Source organism: Colius striatus, chromosome 5 (assembly GCF_028858725.1).
Source record: "Colius striatus isolate bColStr4 chromosome 5, bColStr4.1.hap1, whole genome shotgun sequence".
In the NCBI taxonomy this organism is placed as follows: Eukaryota; Metazoa; Chordata; class Aves; order Coliiformes; family Coliidae; genus Colius; species Colius striatus.
The window spans coordinates 22,103,829-22,119,462 of record NC_084763.1 but is presented as its reverse complement, the minus strand read 5'-3'; the positions used below and the strand labels follow the sequence as shown (position 1 = coordinate 22,119,462).

At 41.6% G+C, this 15,634-nt stretch overlaps 1 protein-coding gene across 1 annotated transcript in view; it reads right to left on the bottom strand.

The window, feature by feature from the left end:
• Positions 1-3,905: 3,905 nt before the first annotated feature.
• COLQ (collagen like tail subunit of asymmetric acetylcholinesterase) overlaps positions 3,906-15,634 on the bottom strand; it is a 41,228-nt gene continuing 29,499 nt past the window's right edge. The window contains exons 11-16 of the mRNA XM_061996835.1: positions 13,863-13,959; positions 11,962-12,101; positions 9,066-9,185; positions 8,311-8,431; positions 5,993-6,095; positions 3,906-3,986 (exon numbers count right to left, since the gene is read on the bottom strand). Of these exons, the coding sequence (XP_061852819.1) occupies positions 3,917-3,986; positions 5,993-6,095; positions 8,311-8,431; positions 9,066-9,185; positions 11,962-12,101; positions 13,863-13,959 (651 nt within the window). The 3' untranslated portion in view covers positions 3,906-3,916. The remainder of the gene's footprint in view (positions 3,987-5,992; positions 6,096-8,310; positions 8,432-9,065; positions 9,186-11,961; positions 12,102-13,862; positions 13,960-15,634) is intronic.

Genomic DNA, 15,634 nt, shown 5'->3' with positions numbered 1-15,634 from the left:
AAGGACAGTGCCTGTTCTGAGGGACTCTCAGTTAAAGGAAAACCACTGATGCCTTCTCCCCTTGTCCAAATCTGTGGGACTAAAATGAGAATTGCACCATGCTATTCTTAGAGACCAACGTTAGCTTCTCTAAGAAGCTGTCCTTTGTTGTGATGATTGCAGGGCTGTGATATGCATAAGATGTTAGAAAAGGGATGTCATGAGACACTGAAAAGCCTGTGAAACCCAGTGACTGCAGAGCAGTGAGGGTGTTGCAGGATTTTGGAGGGGCTACAAAGGATATGGACTTTGGTACCAATAAAAGAAACCATAAGAACAAAAAAAGGAGGAGATGAGCTGCATGGACAGATTTATGGGCAAGGACAGGGCTGACAGCAACAATTTTGAATTAGTTGGAGAGACATGATGTAAGCATTTGAGAAGCCAGAGAGGTGCATGTCACAGAAGCTGAGCTTTTAGAAAGGACGGGCAGAAAATACACCACCTCAAAGACTCATTCATTCTCTGGCTGTCAACACACTTTTAGTTCCCCTGGGGACAGAGAGCATGGCCCTCTCTGGAGTGCCCTGCTGTACACCAAAGTGTTGGGAGGACAGACTTGCCAGCTGCTACAGAAAGGCAGGAGCCTCTTTCCAAAGACTGGGTGGCAGCTGCGGAGAGTGATGGAACTCTGTGTGCTAACATAGCCATTCCTGTTATCCATCAGCTCTCTGCTGATGGCTCTCTGCTTTGCAGCCATCAGCTCAGCCTCTGTTAGGAATCACAAACCAGTCTGTACATTATGAGACAGCAAGAGGAGATCATCCTGAGACTGCAGCCCAAAGCCTTGCTAAAAGTAATCTGTGTGACCCTGATTGCGACCAGAAGTCAATGAAAGCCAAACAGGTCTGCACATGGCATGTTGCATGGGTCAGTTTGGGGCTGAGGCAGTGGCAAGACTGGGCTCAGGGATGCAGAGTCACACAGAGTCCTGGGCTGTGCATCCTGGTGTACCTGTACAGAGCCAGGGCCAGCAGCACATGTGGAGAGACAGGAGGTGTGGAAGAGAAAGCATTGGGGTTTTTTTCCCTTCCCAGTACCTTAAACTAAGTAATTACATTTTCAAACAGTATTGTTAGACTCAAAATGAAATAAGTGAATATAAGGTCACAGTAGAACTAAGGTAGTATGTTTTATTGACATGAGCTGCTAATACACACAGTAGGTAGCTACATGTATTTCATTCTATACTAAGTGCAAGCTGGATTTTTAATCTACATGTAATAGAGTGCATGACATAAGATCATACCGGTTTTGTGTTTGTCTAGAGTCGCATATTAATTGTTAGAAAACTCTCCCACAAGCTTTTGCTGCTACAAAAGGCCAAGGAACTGAAATAATCCAATTAACTTTCGAACCAGTCTTAACATAATGTGTTAAGAAAGGCAGAGAAGGAGGGAAGATAATTCACAGCAGACCAGGCACCATCCAGCTGAAGGATCATCAATTAACGATATAACAAGTCTGTCAGAAATGAGGAAAGATTTTTTTCTGTGGCCTTTTAAATCATATATACTTAACACCTTCCTAGGTATCTTCCCCATGCTTTGTCATCTGGACAACATGGTGGTAATAGCAGGGAGAAACTTGTTTCTTGTCTTTTTTTCCCCCCTTATATCTTTCATTGCTTGCTTTCTGTTAAGATGCTGAATTGTCCTACATTAATGAAGTCCATTAAAAAAATCCATGTTTTGCCAATGTTTTCTGATCAGGCTGACACACCTCTTCCTGAACACGTACAGCACAGTACAACTTTACCTATGTGGTCAGATTTCCTGCCCTCTGTGTGCTTCACTTTGCAACTTCAATGTCCTTTGGAGGTAGGAGCTTTTAAAAATGACGTGACTTAAAACCAAAGGTGAAAGACCACTGGGATCAACCAAATTTCTCAAAGCTGCCAGCCTTTTGGGAAGCAGAGATGAACTTCTTGGAGCAGGTGAGGAGTTCAGGTGACGTGTCTCCAAGCCCAGGGCCGGGCAGCAGGATATGCTGCTGGAGGCCTCGTTGTCCTTTGGATGCACACTCCTGCCTCGTGTGACACTGCCGGAACCTGCTGCTTTCACTAGCACACTGACAGCTGTGCTAATGCCCAGAATTCCAGAGCTTATGACAAGTTTCTTGCCCCAGTAGTTCCTTGATCTCTTATTAAGACCTCTGTTTAAAACAACAACCACAAAAAACAAGAAAAAGAATTTTGAACGGAGCTGGTGCCTTGGCTTCGTAGCAACATAAATAGCCCAGGTAAGTGATAGCCACAAAGAGTACATTCATTTTGATTTGGTTTAATTGGTGATTTCCAGTATCACTCTGGACATGCAGAATTACAGTCTTCAATACAGGTGGTAAAAGTTTATGTATTTCTCTACTGCATTAATGTATTATCATCATAATGCACCATCCACCTCTGTTTAGCTTTTAGTCTGAGTGTAGCTGCTGCAGTGCTGTCCCTGGGACAGAGAACTCACGTTGTTTCAGTCATGCACAGCACTTACCACGAAGCAGTATGGAGTGGCTTGTATAAAAAATAACCCCTTGGTTTGAGGCTCATAGTCCTGAATTCCACACATCCTTTGTTTCATTTTCTCTTTTCAACGTAACATTAAATAAGCTTTCCATGTGAAATTTGCTTTCTAATGCTTGCTAATAAATAAGAGTATCATTATTCTGCTTCCTATCAGAGATAATATAGTTGAACAAACTTTCTGAAAAACAAGAACAGGGGTACATTACACGACGTGAATGAGCATCCATGAACACCCAACTCCAAGATCTGACTTACAGCTATACAAAAGTGAGAATGTACACTGGGGGGGTACTTCAGACACAAAGACAGACACCATGAGGAGGAGAGAGAAGGGAGAGAGCACAGGGTATAATCAATAATTGAATGACGACGGTGGGGTGGGCAAGAGGATGGAAATGAAAAGACTTTCCAGTGCAGAAACCAGAGTGAAGGTAATCTGTACATGGTCATGCTGTGGTTTCAGGCAGGTAACCGATGCTATCCCAGCCCCTTTGGGTCATGCAGAGCCCAGCCAGCTTGCAGAGGAGAAAAATACAGAAATAAGTTCCTTCTTCATCTTCCCTCCTTGTCTGATTTTCTCCTAGCAGAGAGCTCCTTGGCTATTTCGCAGTTTATTTGTCCAATCTGGCCTTTGTAGTCTGCAGTTTCTGGCCTTGTGTGACTGCTTGCACTTCCACACGTGCGTGCAGACACACACACAGACAAACAGCTCAACTTGATGTGAAGTTACCCAGATTTTTTGGCTGATTTGCTGATCTTGAAAGCACATACTGAAGGGTCTCTGCTCCTTTGACCCACAAAGGTGTATAGTTAACCTTAATGTCACAAAAGTCATCTCTCACGTGGATACACTTGCAAAGTTCACATTGTAGTAAAAGATAAAGTCTCTATAAACACCACGTCCAAGATATGCTTTGTGTTTATGCTGAGAAGACTTAAAGACATAAACCCTGAAGAGCTCACATGTAGGTTTAACAGTGCTAAGTCGAGGTAACTGTTACACGATATTCCTGGTTAGTGAAACACAGTTTCCAGTAGCTTAATGTTGCATTTGTGATGGAGAGCAAGCCTGCCATCAACAGCCACATGAAAATCTTACTGGCAAACACTGTTTGACATTTCTCGATTAAGACAGGATGCAGTGGTCCTATTTTTTTCCATTCTGATTTAGTTTAAAAAACAAAACAAAACAAAACAAGAACAACATCTCAAAATGGCCATCAGCAGCATGATGTGTCTTTGTTTTCACACAGAGGTGGTGGGGGATTTTTTTGTCCCAGTCCTTCTTGGATAGATGATAGTGTAGCACCTAGCACCCTGCTACATGTGGGATGCTACCCACCTCCTCTCCCCTCATGTGAAGTACCGACACTGTGTGGAGTCAATGTTGCAGTAAGAAGTGCATCGCAATTTTCCGTAAGACCTAAAATAAAACAGACTATCTCAGTTTCAAAGTAAGTTATAGTCTTCACAGTCTCTGCTTACTGGATGGGACTCGCTGTAGGAGTGAGGGACATTGCAAGACGCCACGTGCGGTAACATATGGCAACCAAAATAAGATGGTTATTTCCATCAGTACTCCACTGTGCTGCCCTTGTCAGCAAAGCAAGAGTCCAGGAGAAACTTTGAGCAAAGATTTAACTCCCAGTGAAGTCAATTTAAAAAAATAAGATCCCTGTTGGTGGTGGGACTTGCATGTTACTTGGGGGTGGGTATATGATGCACCGCCGCTCGCCCACAGGAGCTGCGTAATGAAATATCTGAGGCTCTGAGTGAAGTGCTTTTCCAGTTACTTCCAATAGCTCCAGCAGGCGTGACTGTGCCTGTCCTTTAACTTATTTTTCATGTGTTTGAAATAATGATAGTGATAAATGCCTACCTTTGAAACAATTTAAAACAAACAAACAAAAAGAAAAGGTCCTCGGAAACTAATGGAAAACGGGGATTTTCTCTCTTTACTGACTTAAACTGAGTTGCAGTGACCTTACCTACCAAAGACCTGATCAGACTCATTAATAAAATAAGCATTTTGATGACTGTTTGTTGATAGTGTATGTCTAAATAACCCATTCATCAGATAATCCACAAACTGTAGCTAAGGCAGCCACTAAGCAGGTCCTGAAAAGTAGGTCCTTGCATAACCCACATTCTCAGAAAACCAATGTAAATTCTGAAGGGAAGGTGAAATATGATGTGAAATATGAGGAGGTATATGGTAGCTGGATAGCACAGAAAATGGGAACAGAGTTATTGGAGGAACGGGTGCCTTGGGATCAAAGTCCCATAGAACTGCTATGCTCACATACTTATCCCATTTTACTCATGATTCACAGCTTTTTCTTCAGTTTAGCAGACAATTACTGACTGCACACACAAAAATAAAGGATCTCAGTTGCTCTTCACAACTTGATTTTACATTAAAAGTGACATTTATAAAATTTTCTCAAGCTTTTCCTGTGCCATTTTTGTCACCAGACTTCAAACTCTGAGAGGGGAATAGTTTTCACAGTAGAAAACAGCTCCACATTGTCTGAAGATGAGACCTCTGTAAATTGTTCCAGGTTGTCAGATTTGCTGGTCTAGATTTTAGTAACCTCTTACACCAGGAGTGCTCCAACAATTGTAGTGGAAGGATTAGCACAGCACTTGATTTACAAAGACATCCTGCGGTTTCTTATTTCTGTCAATTAGCACATTATTCTTCCATGAATGATGAGGTCTCTGTACATAATTTCATTTGCAAATTAAATGTTTCCTGTTAGCCAGTAACAATACCTGACAGTTAAATAGAGGTACTGCCTCTTGGAAGCAAAATGCTGACCAGAGGAAGCTGCTTAAACAAAGGCAGAGAAGGCAAGTCAACAATAAGCAGATGTTTTAAATGAAAGACATTGGTAAGCAGATGCATGGCTTTGCATCTGCTGTTGAGTGCATTTCCTGGTCTTTAGAAAGGCTGATAGATGACCAGTTTATTCAGAAGTAGAGATACCCCTGGAGTACCCATTAACGGTAAAGGCAACAGGAGGTCAGCTGGAGGCTGTGGTTTGGGTTTGGTTTGGATTTTTCCCCTAAATCTGATCATTTCCTTCTCATGGGCTTTCCTACTCTGGGTATGCTGTGGGTGACCATCAATGCTATGGTAATTTCATCAAAGGAGGAAATCTTTGCAAGCAATTGTCAAATGTACATCTATGTGACCTTCATTCCTATTGTACAGTAAGAGGCATGTGCTTATTACTGGAGAGAAGAGATTTAGCTCTTAGAGTCAATCGATATGTGGAAATAATCTGATAGACTCTTTCTCCCCCCCGCCTGCAGTGGTAGGAGTTAATTGGGCAATATTTTTCTGTTTTAAAGCTGGTAAAAAGAAACAACCTTCCCCCCTCAAAAAAATAGAAACAAACCAAAGAGAAGATGGCTCATACACACCCAGGAAGATATGTTCTACATGTCAAATATCCAAAATCCTTCCCATCGCAGTCTTCAACCCCCTCGTGTCTGTAGCCATCTCCACAGTACGCACGGCGGCATCCTAGGGGAAAAGGCAGAAAGAAATACCTCCAAGGCACTTCGTATGTAAAAGAGGCAGGTGAGGCTATTTAAGGGTAAAATATAAAGCAAGGCATTTTGGGAAGGGAATCCTGTAAACACTGTCTTAGGAGAAGCAATATTCTTCACTATAAACAGTATGCTTTTTTTAGCCTGACTTGATTGACCAAGGGAAAGAATGGATAATTACTAAAAATGATTACTACAGAAACAGTAATTACAAGAGCATTTATGCTAATAGTCATTATTACCATAGATAATTACTATCAAAACAAACTGAAGGAAGCATAAAATGCAATTAACATAAATCATTTGGGGAGGTCACAATTTCAAGAAAACAGTGAGGTCATTATGTGGTTTGAAAATCCCAGCCTGGAACTGTGCCCAACATGGCACAGGAGTCATGTGTGTGTGTCTGCTCCAAGTGGCTTCCCAAATGTGAATGGAATGGCACAGAACTACTGCATGTCTATCAAAAATATGGAATGATTCCCAAAAAGGTGCTTTTCCCACTCCTACTGACTTGAGTGTGAGTGGGCCCTTGTGACATTTTTTAGGCTGCATTGTTTAGATATGTAGGCTGCAGTAATTTATGGGTTGGTTTGCTATTTTAGCTACTGCACTTTGCTTTTGAGGTCTTCAGCTTTTTGAGTATGACTTTATAACTTGAACAAATTTATTTATGCACAATCCCAGAAGATGTCAAGTCTTCTCAGAGACATTATTAAGCAACAGATTAAAAGCACACTCAGGAATAGAGAGTTTGTAAGAGTTAAAGTTGGTTATTTACAAAGAGAAATTATTAATTAATTGCATCACAGACCTGTTTGTTAGAAATTGATGCTTCTAAGAACAATGAGCCTGTTTTATAATTAAATCCACTTAACTTTTTTCTTTTGGTTCAGTCACAAGAGCAGAATGATGACAATGTGCTCATTTCCAAGTAACCCAATGATAACTCTTCGTGTCACACCCCATATATAGCACAAAGTAGCACAAAGTGCCTCCAAACACAGAAGATAAAATTTTGCATCCACTAGAACTAATGAGTGCTATTTTCCTGCATGCTTACAGTTGATTGTAAACTCTAATTGAATCATTTTCTCATGCTTGGAGCCTGGAGAGCTCATGCTTTCTCATTGGATTACTCTGCAGTCAGGCAAGTTTAGAGGGGCAGAGATTTTTATGCCTCCCTATTCCTGTGGCAGTTGAATTACCTTTAAAATCTCCTTCCTGTTGTCATTGAGAAGCTGGCTGGGATTCCTAAGTTAAAAGGGGAAGAGTGGTGTTTGCCACACGGCTTGACAAACTCACACAGAGTGTGGCTGCATATAACTCGTTTTCAAAGTCAGGCTAGAAAATGGAGAACTATATGAATGATAAAAGAAAAACCACATCTTTCAGTAATGGCTGATAATATCTGTTCTAAAATGTGAAGAGGCATCCCTTTGCTAGAGTCATCAGAGTGCCAAACCTGCTGTGTGGCAGTTGTAGATGGTGTAGAGTGCTGCACTCTGTGGAAAGAATAAAGTAATAAAAGTAACTGAAAGGTAGAAGTAAAGGTTGACACAGCTGCCTGTATGCCTCTATGGCCTTTGTTGCTTGCAACGAGCAAAATGAAAAGCAGCTTGATTACAGACAGGAATCAAATGTTATATAAACCTAATAGTGAAGGTCATGGGCTGACACCATCCCTACACAAATAAATAACAACATCCAAAGCAGTTTTGCTGGACCCCAAATCTAGCTTACCATTAGAAACAGACAGCTTCAGTGCCTATCCTAAGTGCTTCCATGGTGCACTGCAAAGGTATGCCAAATCTTCTTGCCAGAAAGCTGTCAGTCCCTGGAGAAGGCGTGTATGTAAACCAGCTGCTGGATTTGGCCCCTGCAATGCAGTGGTTTTGCACTGACTGCAGATACCCCTGCTAAGTCAGGTACACCTCAATGGGGATGCATGAGAAGTATCTGGCATCACCCCTGCCTTGTGCTGATGTATGGCATCTCCATGCACGGAGGACCTCAGTTTTCACAGGATGACCATTGTGCCTCTCTCCCCACACCTGCATTCAACTCACAAACCACACAAGTTCCTCTGAGTGAAACACTCATGTGGTATGCACAGCAGTACACCCTGTAGAAACAACTAACGCACCTCCCCGATAGAAGGAGGCTGCTCCTGGTGTGCTGTAACTTACTTATACAATCATCAGTCACAAGGGCATTGCCATCGTCGCACTCCTCCCCATCCTGTACGACCCCGTCTCCACAGGAACCGCCGTCCTCGAAGCGGTAATCCACGGGATAGAAAGGGGTGAGCTGCCCAAACAAACACACGGCAGTTACGGACCCAGACCCCCAGCAGCCTGGCTAGCAACCAGCCCATAAGCAGCCTGGCTAGCAACTAGAAGCAAAGGGCTGGGGGAGGAAGATCCCCAAACTGCATTTTCATATCCAGCTATTTGGTGGTTCACAGGGTTTATACAGAATCTGATTCGAAGTCCAGTGATCATGAGAAGGGTCCTGCTGCTGATTTCAGCAGGTCTTCACTTAGCTCCTTGAGCCAACAAGGAAATAGATGGCTTTGGTTTGCCGAGTTCGTGTTTTCCCACAACTCTGTACCCTGGTGAGTTTTGCCTTCTTTTGTATGAAATAAAAAAAGCCTTTTACTATCATAATTCCCTGAATTCAACCCCAATTTGTTCACCAGTGGAGCTTGGTTTACAGGGAGGTTAGCAAAACCTGCAAGGCTGATGAATTAATGTCTCAGTCATTACAACTCCTGTGAACAAAAACCACAGAATTACATACAGTTGTGGAAGTGTTCAAAAATGAGCTTTTTCTCCTTTTGCTTCGTTGATTTGGTATGACACTTTAAGTACAAAAGTACGTTCTGCATTTTAAAATGAAACATACACTCAAAAGTTTTCTGAGATCACAGTCATATTTTCACCTGGACTGGGAGCCATCCAAAGGTGTCCTTGAAATACAAAGATCTCTGATCTCTTCTAAAAGCTAAGGCATTTTCAGTGTTTAAACGGTCCAGTTCTTCTTGATTATTCACCACAAAAATCTGGGGCACAGAAAAAGAGATGATTGGTAACCCTCTCAAGAAATATTAAGGATTGTTGCAGAATCTAGTTTTGCCAAATGACATATGTATCTGCAAATAGATAAATAATTACACAATAATGTAAATGTTTGGTTGTTTTCAGAAACAGAATGGTGACAGAACTTACACTCACTGACTGCCAGACCATAAGAGGTTCCTTTGGGACTGGTAAGAGGAGACATGAGTTTCCAAAGGAGAAAAGGCTTTCCCGAGCACCTAGCTATGTACTTTGGCCAGTACTTTAAAATGCACATCCATGGGTAATGGCCATGCATGTATTTGTGCACAATCACTGCTGAGGAAAACTGTCAGATGCTCAAGTGGTTAGTTGCTGGAACTGTAAAATCCATACAGGCATAAATGATTTTGGTGGGGTTGTCTATAATGCTTTAAGCCATGCTCATGGCTACAAAACAAATAATGTGCTACTCAATGCAGCCTTCACTTATGTTCTACTACTTTGTACTTTATTTAGATGTAATTGGCATTGAAATGCATGTTTCTTTCTATGCACATATTTTAGTCTAAAGCCAAGTCTTGGCTAAACAGAAAAAAATCTAGTTCAAAATGGAAAATATAGTATGACCTGCTCTCTTACTGATTTTTTTAATGTCTCATTCAGTGAAACTAGCTGTAAGGGGCATTAGGAAATAATCTCTTCCTTCAACCACTTAATCAAATTAATTTTAGCAAGATTCAACCCATTTTTAAATTAAGAAAAAGCAAATGGAGTGCTTCTAAGCAAAATAGATTTAGGGCTGAGCCTGATTCCCAGCAGTATAAACAGAATTGTCTCTTTTTAAAACAAATTACCCTGAAATTTTTACATAGCAGAATATTCCCATAGCCCTTGACAAATGCCAATTTCATTAAGGAAGTATTGAATAAAAATGCTTTCAGCTTGAATGAAAGAAAGCAAAGAAATATAAAGCCAGCAAAGAACTGATTGTGTAATCATGTTCAGGAGCTCAAGTCCCAGTCCAAGAGCTCTGATTTCTCTTGAAATCAACAGCAGATCTGTGCTCTCTGAAACTCTGTTAGAGATATGGACCTTGGAAATTGCACAAGATTTAAAAATGGAATGAATCTTTACCAGTGTCAGAGAAACAGCTTGTTGTTTCCCCCCTCTTCAGGCAGTTCTGGCACAGGAGGAGTTGTTGGGTGAGTGGGTGATGGCACTGAGGCCATGCTGGGGTCAGTTGCTGCTTTGGCAAACCCACCACACTTGAACCAGGGACATGGAGCACTGGCTCTGGGCCTTTTCTATGTGCAGCTACAGAAAACCTGATGATAGTTTTCAAGTAGTATGAGGCAGGCTTCAGAGCTCCTTCATAGAGATCTGAAGGGAATAAATAATGGCAACAATTAAGCTCCTGCTCTTGATGCTGGAGCAAGTAGAACAAATGGGTCAGGCAAACAGGGAGCACTGCTCTGCAGGTGCTTCACTTTCAGAGCTGAGGCTTGCTTCTTCCCCAGCCCGCATTTCTGAGAATGAAATGGCACTTGATCATCATCAAATGAGGGTTCATAGCCATAGTGGAGGGTGGTTGTATCTTAGTTAAAATCTCACTACCATCTTTTAAGATTTTATATGAGACTGAGCCTGATGGAGGTACGTGAGAAAACCTACACAGAATACTATGAGCCTTATACCTTCTCCTATGAGATCTCCATGCTGTGAAGTACATGATAATTTTTTTGGCAATAGCACGAAGTGTGCTATGATATGCATCTTTACTTCATGCACTTTCTTCTCTCACCATTACATTTCAAAAACAACAGGGATTTTTTTTGTGGTGCAACACAGATAGGGATGTGCGAGCAGCTGACAAGATTTGCAGCACACTCATGCAAAGGGTTGGATTCAAGGATGCAGTTAATGGACAGTCTTGCGAGTACATCCCTTCACATACTGTGGCAGAGTTAACAAAGCTAATTGCTGCTCATTGCTATTCAGAGATGACCAGATACTGCGTGAGTGCAGTGGCTGGGCTATGCTGGTACACAGCAGCAAGGTAGCACTTCCACTGCTGACGAAGTGCTACAGTGCACAGAACAATAAAGCACAGCCCAGCAGAAGGAAAAATATAGAAACAATATTTATAAAGCCCAAGGAAATCAAAGATGAAAAACTGCTAGGTCACTCTCCACTGATGACTTTGTGTAATTTGCTTGTAAAAATATTGTCAAGAAGCCTAGAGATTGAAATTAGCTACAGACAGGAACTCTGAAGTCTAACTCCCACGGTTTGTGGAGACTCCTTTTTGGTTCAAGGTAGAGGCTCTGTGCTTTGGGAGAAGGTTCTATCATATATGGGAAATGCTTGACTGTCTTTGCAGAATAAGATACAAAAAATAAGCAAGAAAGAGATGCTTACTTCACTGACCAATCTGAAATATATTTCCATTTACTGAAATAAAACAAACAGATTATATAGGTAAGCAGGAGATGGAACAGAACATCCTCAAGCTGGGAAACAGGTTTCTAAACACGTGCTACATTACTGATGGTTTGAAACAGCTGCATTTCAGCACCTCAGACACGCAACCATCAGACTAATTATGAGAACAAATTCTTTTGCACCTATTAGATCTCAGAGGTTTTGGATACTAGAAATCAGACATTTCCCACATACAGACATCTTCCTTGTTAAATCTAAACTATTAGTGAGTATACCACCTCTTACAATAAAAGTACTTAAGAAGCACTCACATCTTCTCACAGAAAACCTGCTTACCGCGGGGACTTTCGGGTAACTGTGTCCAAATACAGATTGCTCATATGGCGGGTTATTCACATGCTGTGGGTATCTGCAGAGACATCTCCCTGGAGGCCCTGGAAGTCCTCTTTCCCCTTTTGGTCCTATTGAGAATTGCCCTAGGAAACAAAATGCCAGCTTGCTTTGTTATGAGGTTAATAAAAAAACCACAAGCACAGCCTTAGTGGAAAAAGTACAGGTGGATATATGCATTCACCCAAGTTTTCAGATATGCATCTCTCCCATCAAATCCACGGGGAACTGAGGGAAGAAATTACCAGAACCACCAATTCCAACACTTCAGGAGAATGACCCGATTTTGTACAACATTCATATTATTTCAGATCACTGTGGGTTTTTTATTTTGTCTACCAACTTTATAGAGAGACCATTTGCTTCAAATAAATGCCAGCCTGTTTGTAGCTACAGAAACTGGGGAGATGATGAACACACAAATCACTTTACAGCACCTATGTACTAAGTTTAGTAGAGTCAGTCTCTGTATCCACAACACATTAGTCTCCTGCATTTGCACAAGCACTTGAGCAATGCTGTTTCAGAGGTTTCTGTACAGAAAAACCCAACTAGAAATACAGGAGTGCTACAAATAAAAAAAACCAAAACAAACCCATACTGCTTTTTGACTTTCATACTCTGGCAAGGATGTGATACTCTGCAGAATTAGACTATGAGCCAACAGGTTCATACTGCAAGCAATGACATCATTACAGAAAGGTCTTTTAGGACCAGAATTTATAATCTAGATGAAAAAGATTAACGTGCCCGACACAAAACTTTCCGTGGATGGAATAAAGCCTTTAAAAAGTAGTATCAGGATGCTGGCTGCCTTCCCATTGTCATAGTGAAAATTCTGCCCTCTGAAAACTTCCAGCTAGTTTACTCAAGACAAAGATAGCTCATAATGGGAGATGTGAGGTACATGAAGATTCTGAAGCAGCCCCCAACTTTACAGATGTATGGTTTCTACACCATCGTGAGACCTCCTGCCCACTGATGTAAGCAAGGGAAGAAAAAGGGAAAATAAAATGGAAGAAGAGACTGAACAGCTCGGCTGCAGTAGAAGGAGCTGTTGTCCATTTGAAACAACAGTAGTTTCCAACTGGTTTTGCTTTTCTTTTCAGGTTATTTAGCATACACTTGGGTTGAGAAAAACTTACCTTGAGTGTTCACTGTCACTAAGCATTGTGTGTTGTGTATTGTCCTTCATGCCTATGCTCGGCCCCATAGGCTGAGCAGAGTTCATGTGAATCATAGCTTTGAAGCTGTGCAATTATCGGCTACACAATTTCTAAAACACACACAATTGCAGCAAGAATAGATCTCCAGTATTTAATTAAAGAGTTTTTCTCCACTGCTCTTTTTTCCTCTCTGACTCCTATTGCTTTCCTTCTCTTCCCTGCTATCCTTAATGTCATTGTGAGTTCAGTCTCATCTGTTGTTTTTTTTTTTTACAGAGCTGCACAGGGTAAGTATGTCCTGGCTGATTAGAAACTGCAATCCTTCACTGTAAGTCAGGGTATCTAGAGAAGCAGCAGACCTTTGATGATGGAGATTTACTAGTCCCTCCAAGGCTTCCAGATGGCTTTTCATCCCTATCTACCAAAGTCTCACAGGAACCACACACGTCATGTTTTTGGTGTTATTTGAGAATCAGAAGCTACAATTTAGGCTTTAAAGTGAGGTATAGAGTCCTTATAATGAACAAGGACAGTGTGGCTCACCTTCAGGAGAAATTCTCTCCTTGCTGCCAGTGGAGAAGCAAATGAAACCCTGCAACACTGGTTGTAAGGAGACTTACGTAGGCATATGTAATGGATTAGGAGAGGTGGGGCAGCAAGGACACTTAACCTCCTTCTTACCTGATCCTGAAGGTCCAGGGGGGCCTGGCTGGCCAGAAGGACCCGGCCTTCCTGGTGGACCCATGATACCCACAGGTCCAATGTCTCCCTTTAGTCCCTAGGAGAGAGAACACATCTGTTTATTTGCTAAACTATTGCTAACATACAACCTCTTCCAGAAAGCACTGGCTTCCCTTTCAAGAAAGCCAAGACCAAGAAAGCTAATAGAAGCAGGTGCATAGTCACCGCTCTGGGGAAGAGGTGCTGTCCTCTTCTATGTGGAGACAGAAAAGCATGTCTGGGCAGGACTTCTAAATGTGAATGGTCCCAGAGATATGATCTGTGTGGAGTCAGGAATCACCTGGCTCTGACTCCAATCATGCAATAGTCTTGCTTTATGAATGCTTTTTTATCCCTGCTAGCTCTCTAGGAGTCAGTGCAGCTCAGAAAGAAAGGGCTGGTGAAGCAGAAATAGCTGACCCTGGAAATCCTTTCTTACTGCACTAATACACATTGGGAGAAAAAGGAGGCAATTTGCTAAGGTGTTGGCAAGGGCTTCTATAGTGATATTTTCCAGTCTCAAGGTACAGTCTTTCAGAAGCACCCTAATTACTTCAAGGCTCTCACTGTTTTCAGAAGTGTTTTAGGTGCCTGGATTCCTGTGTCGCCTTGACCTTCACTCTGGGTGTAGCTCTGTTACCAAAGCATCACAAGGCGAGCAAGGGCTTAGCTTTACAAAGTGCAACATCACGCTGCCAAACCGTGGTCCTCCAGTACCTTATCATTCAGTCAAAATGCTGTAAAATTACCTATGGCAGGTGAGCTTATACATAGTTACCATACAGCAGCTAATATTCTGTAAAATCAGCCCTAATTTGCCTCATGGGAGCTTGTCTGTGCAGCCATGCCCCTAGGCATTGGGAAGTTTCACCCTAGAATCATTCAGCCCCTTCCTATTTTTGCTCCTGAATTTAATATGGTGACACTTATTAAAAATATCTATATTTATCTTCCTGCTCATATATTCTCCAAGGCTTGAATTTCTCAGCTTTATATTTCAGCAGTGTATTTCATGGCTGAAAGTTTCAATATCTGATTTCATTTTTATGTAACAGCATACATAAGCACAACAAGAATTATATGTTCTATGTAAGCTTTCTTTTGATCACATAGGATCAGTTCCTTGAAGATGGTGTCATTTCAGGTTAATGTACATTCACAGGCACATGATGAGTGGATGCATGTCTAATTTCAGAGTAATGAAGCATATATAGTAGTATACATTAAAATAATTTGTAGCTACATGGCCCATAAAGAACTAATTGAATATTTGCTTTGTGTAATCCTATTAGGTAAGCTCTGTGCCATCAAAATATTTCAGGATTTATGTGAATGTCAGTGATGCTGATCCCTAATTACTTTTTAGGTTATGCAATACAGAACTAGCAGATCAGGATTTTGTAACCCCAAAGAAGGCTGGTGGAAATCTCTTCCCCCCACACAACAGCAATCTGTGAGAGGCAAGCTGGCACCAGTCAGACGTGTACTGCCTGAAAACAAGCTGTCTTCTGTGTCTCCTGCTTTGGAAGAATGATTGCTTAATGCTCTCTTGTTTAGCATAGATAGAATAAATAATAATGCCAGAGACTGATATTCAATATTTTTTGCTTGCTTCTTTCCGTGTGCACCAATGGCATTCAGAGAAGCTTTTCCCATGGATAATATTTGCATTCCTTTCCTTTCTTTCAAAGTAACATTATCTAAAGCCCTAGCCATACCTCCCTATCAAGACT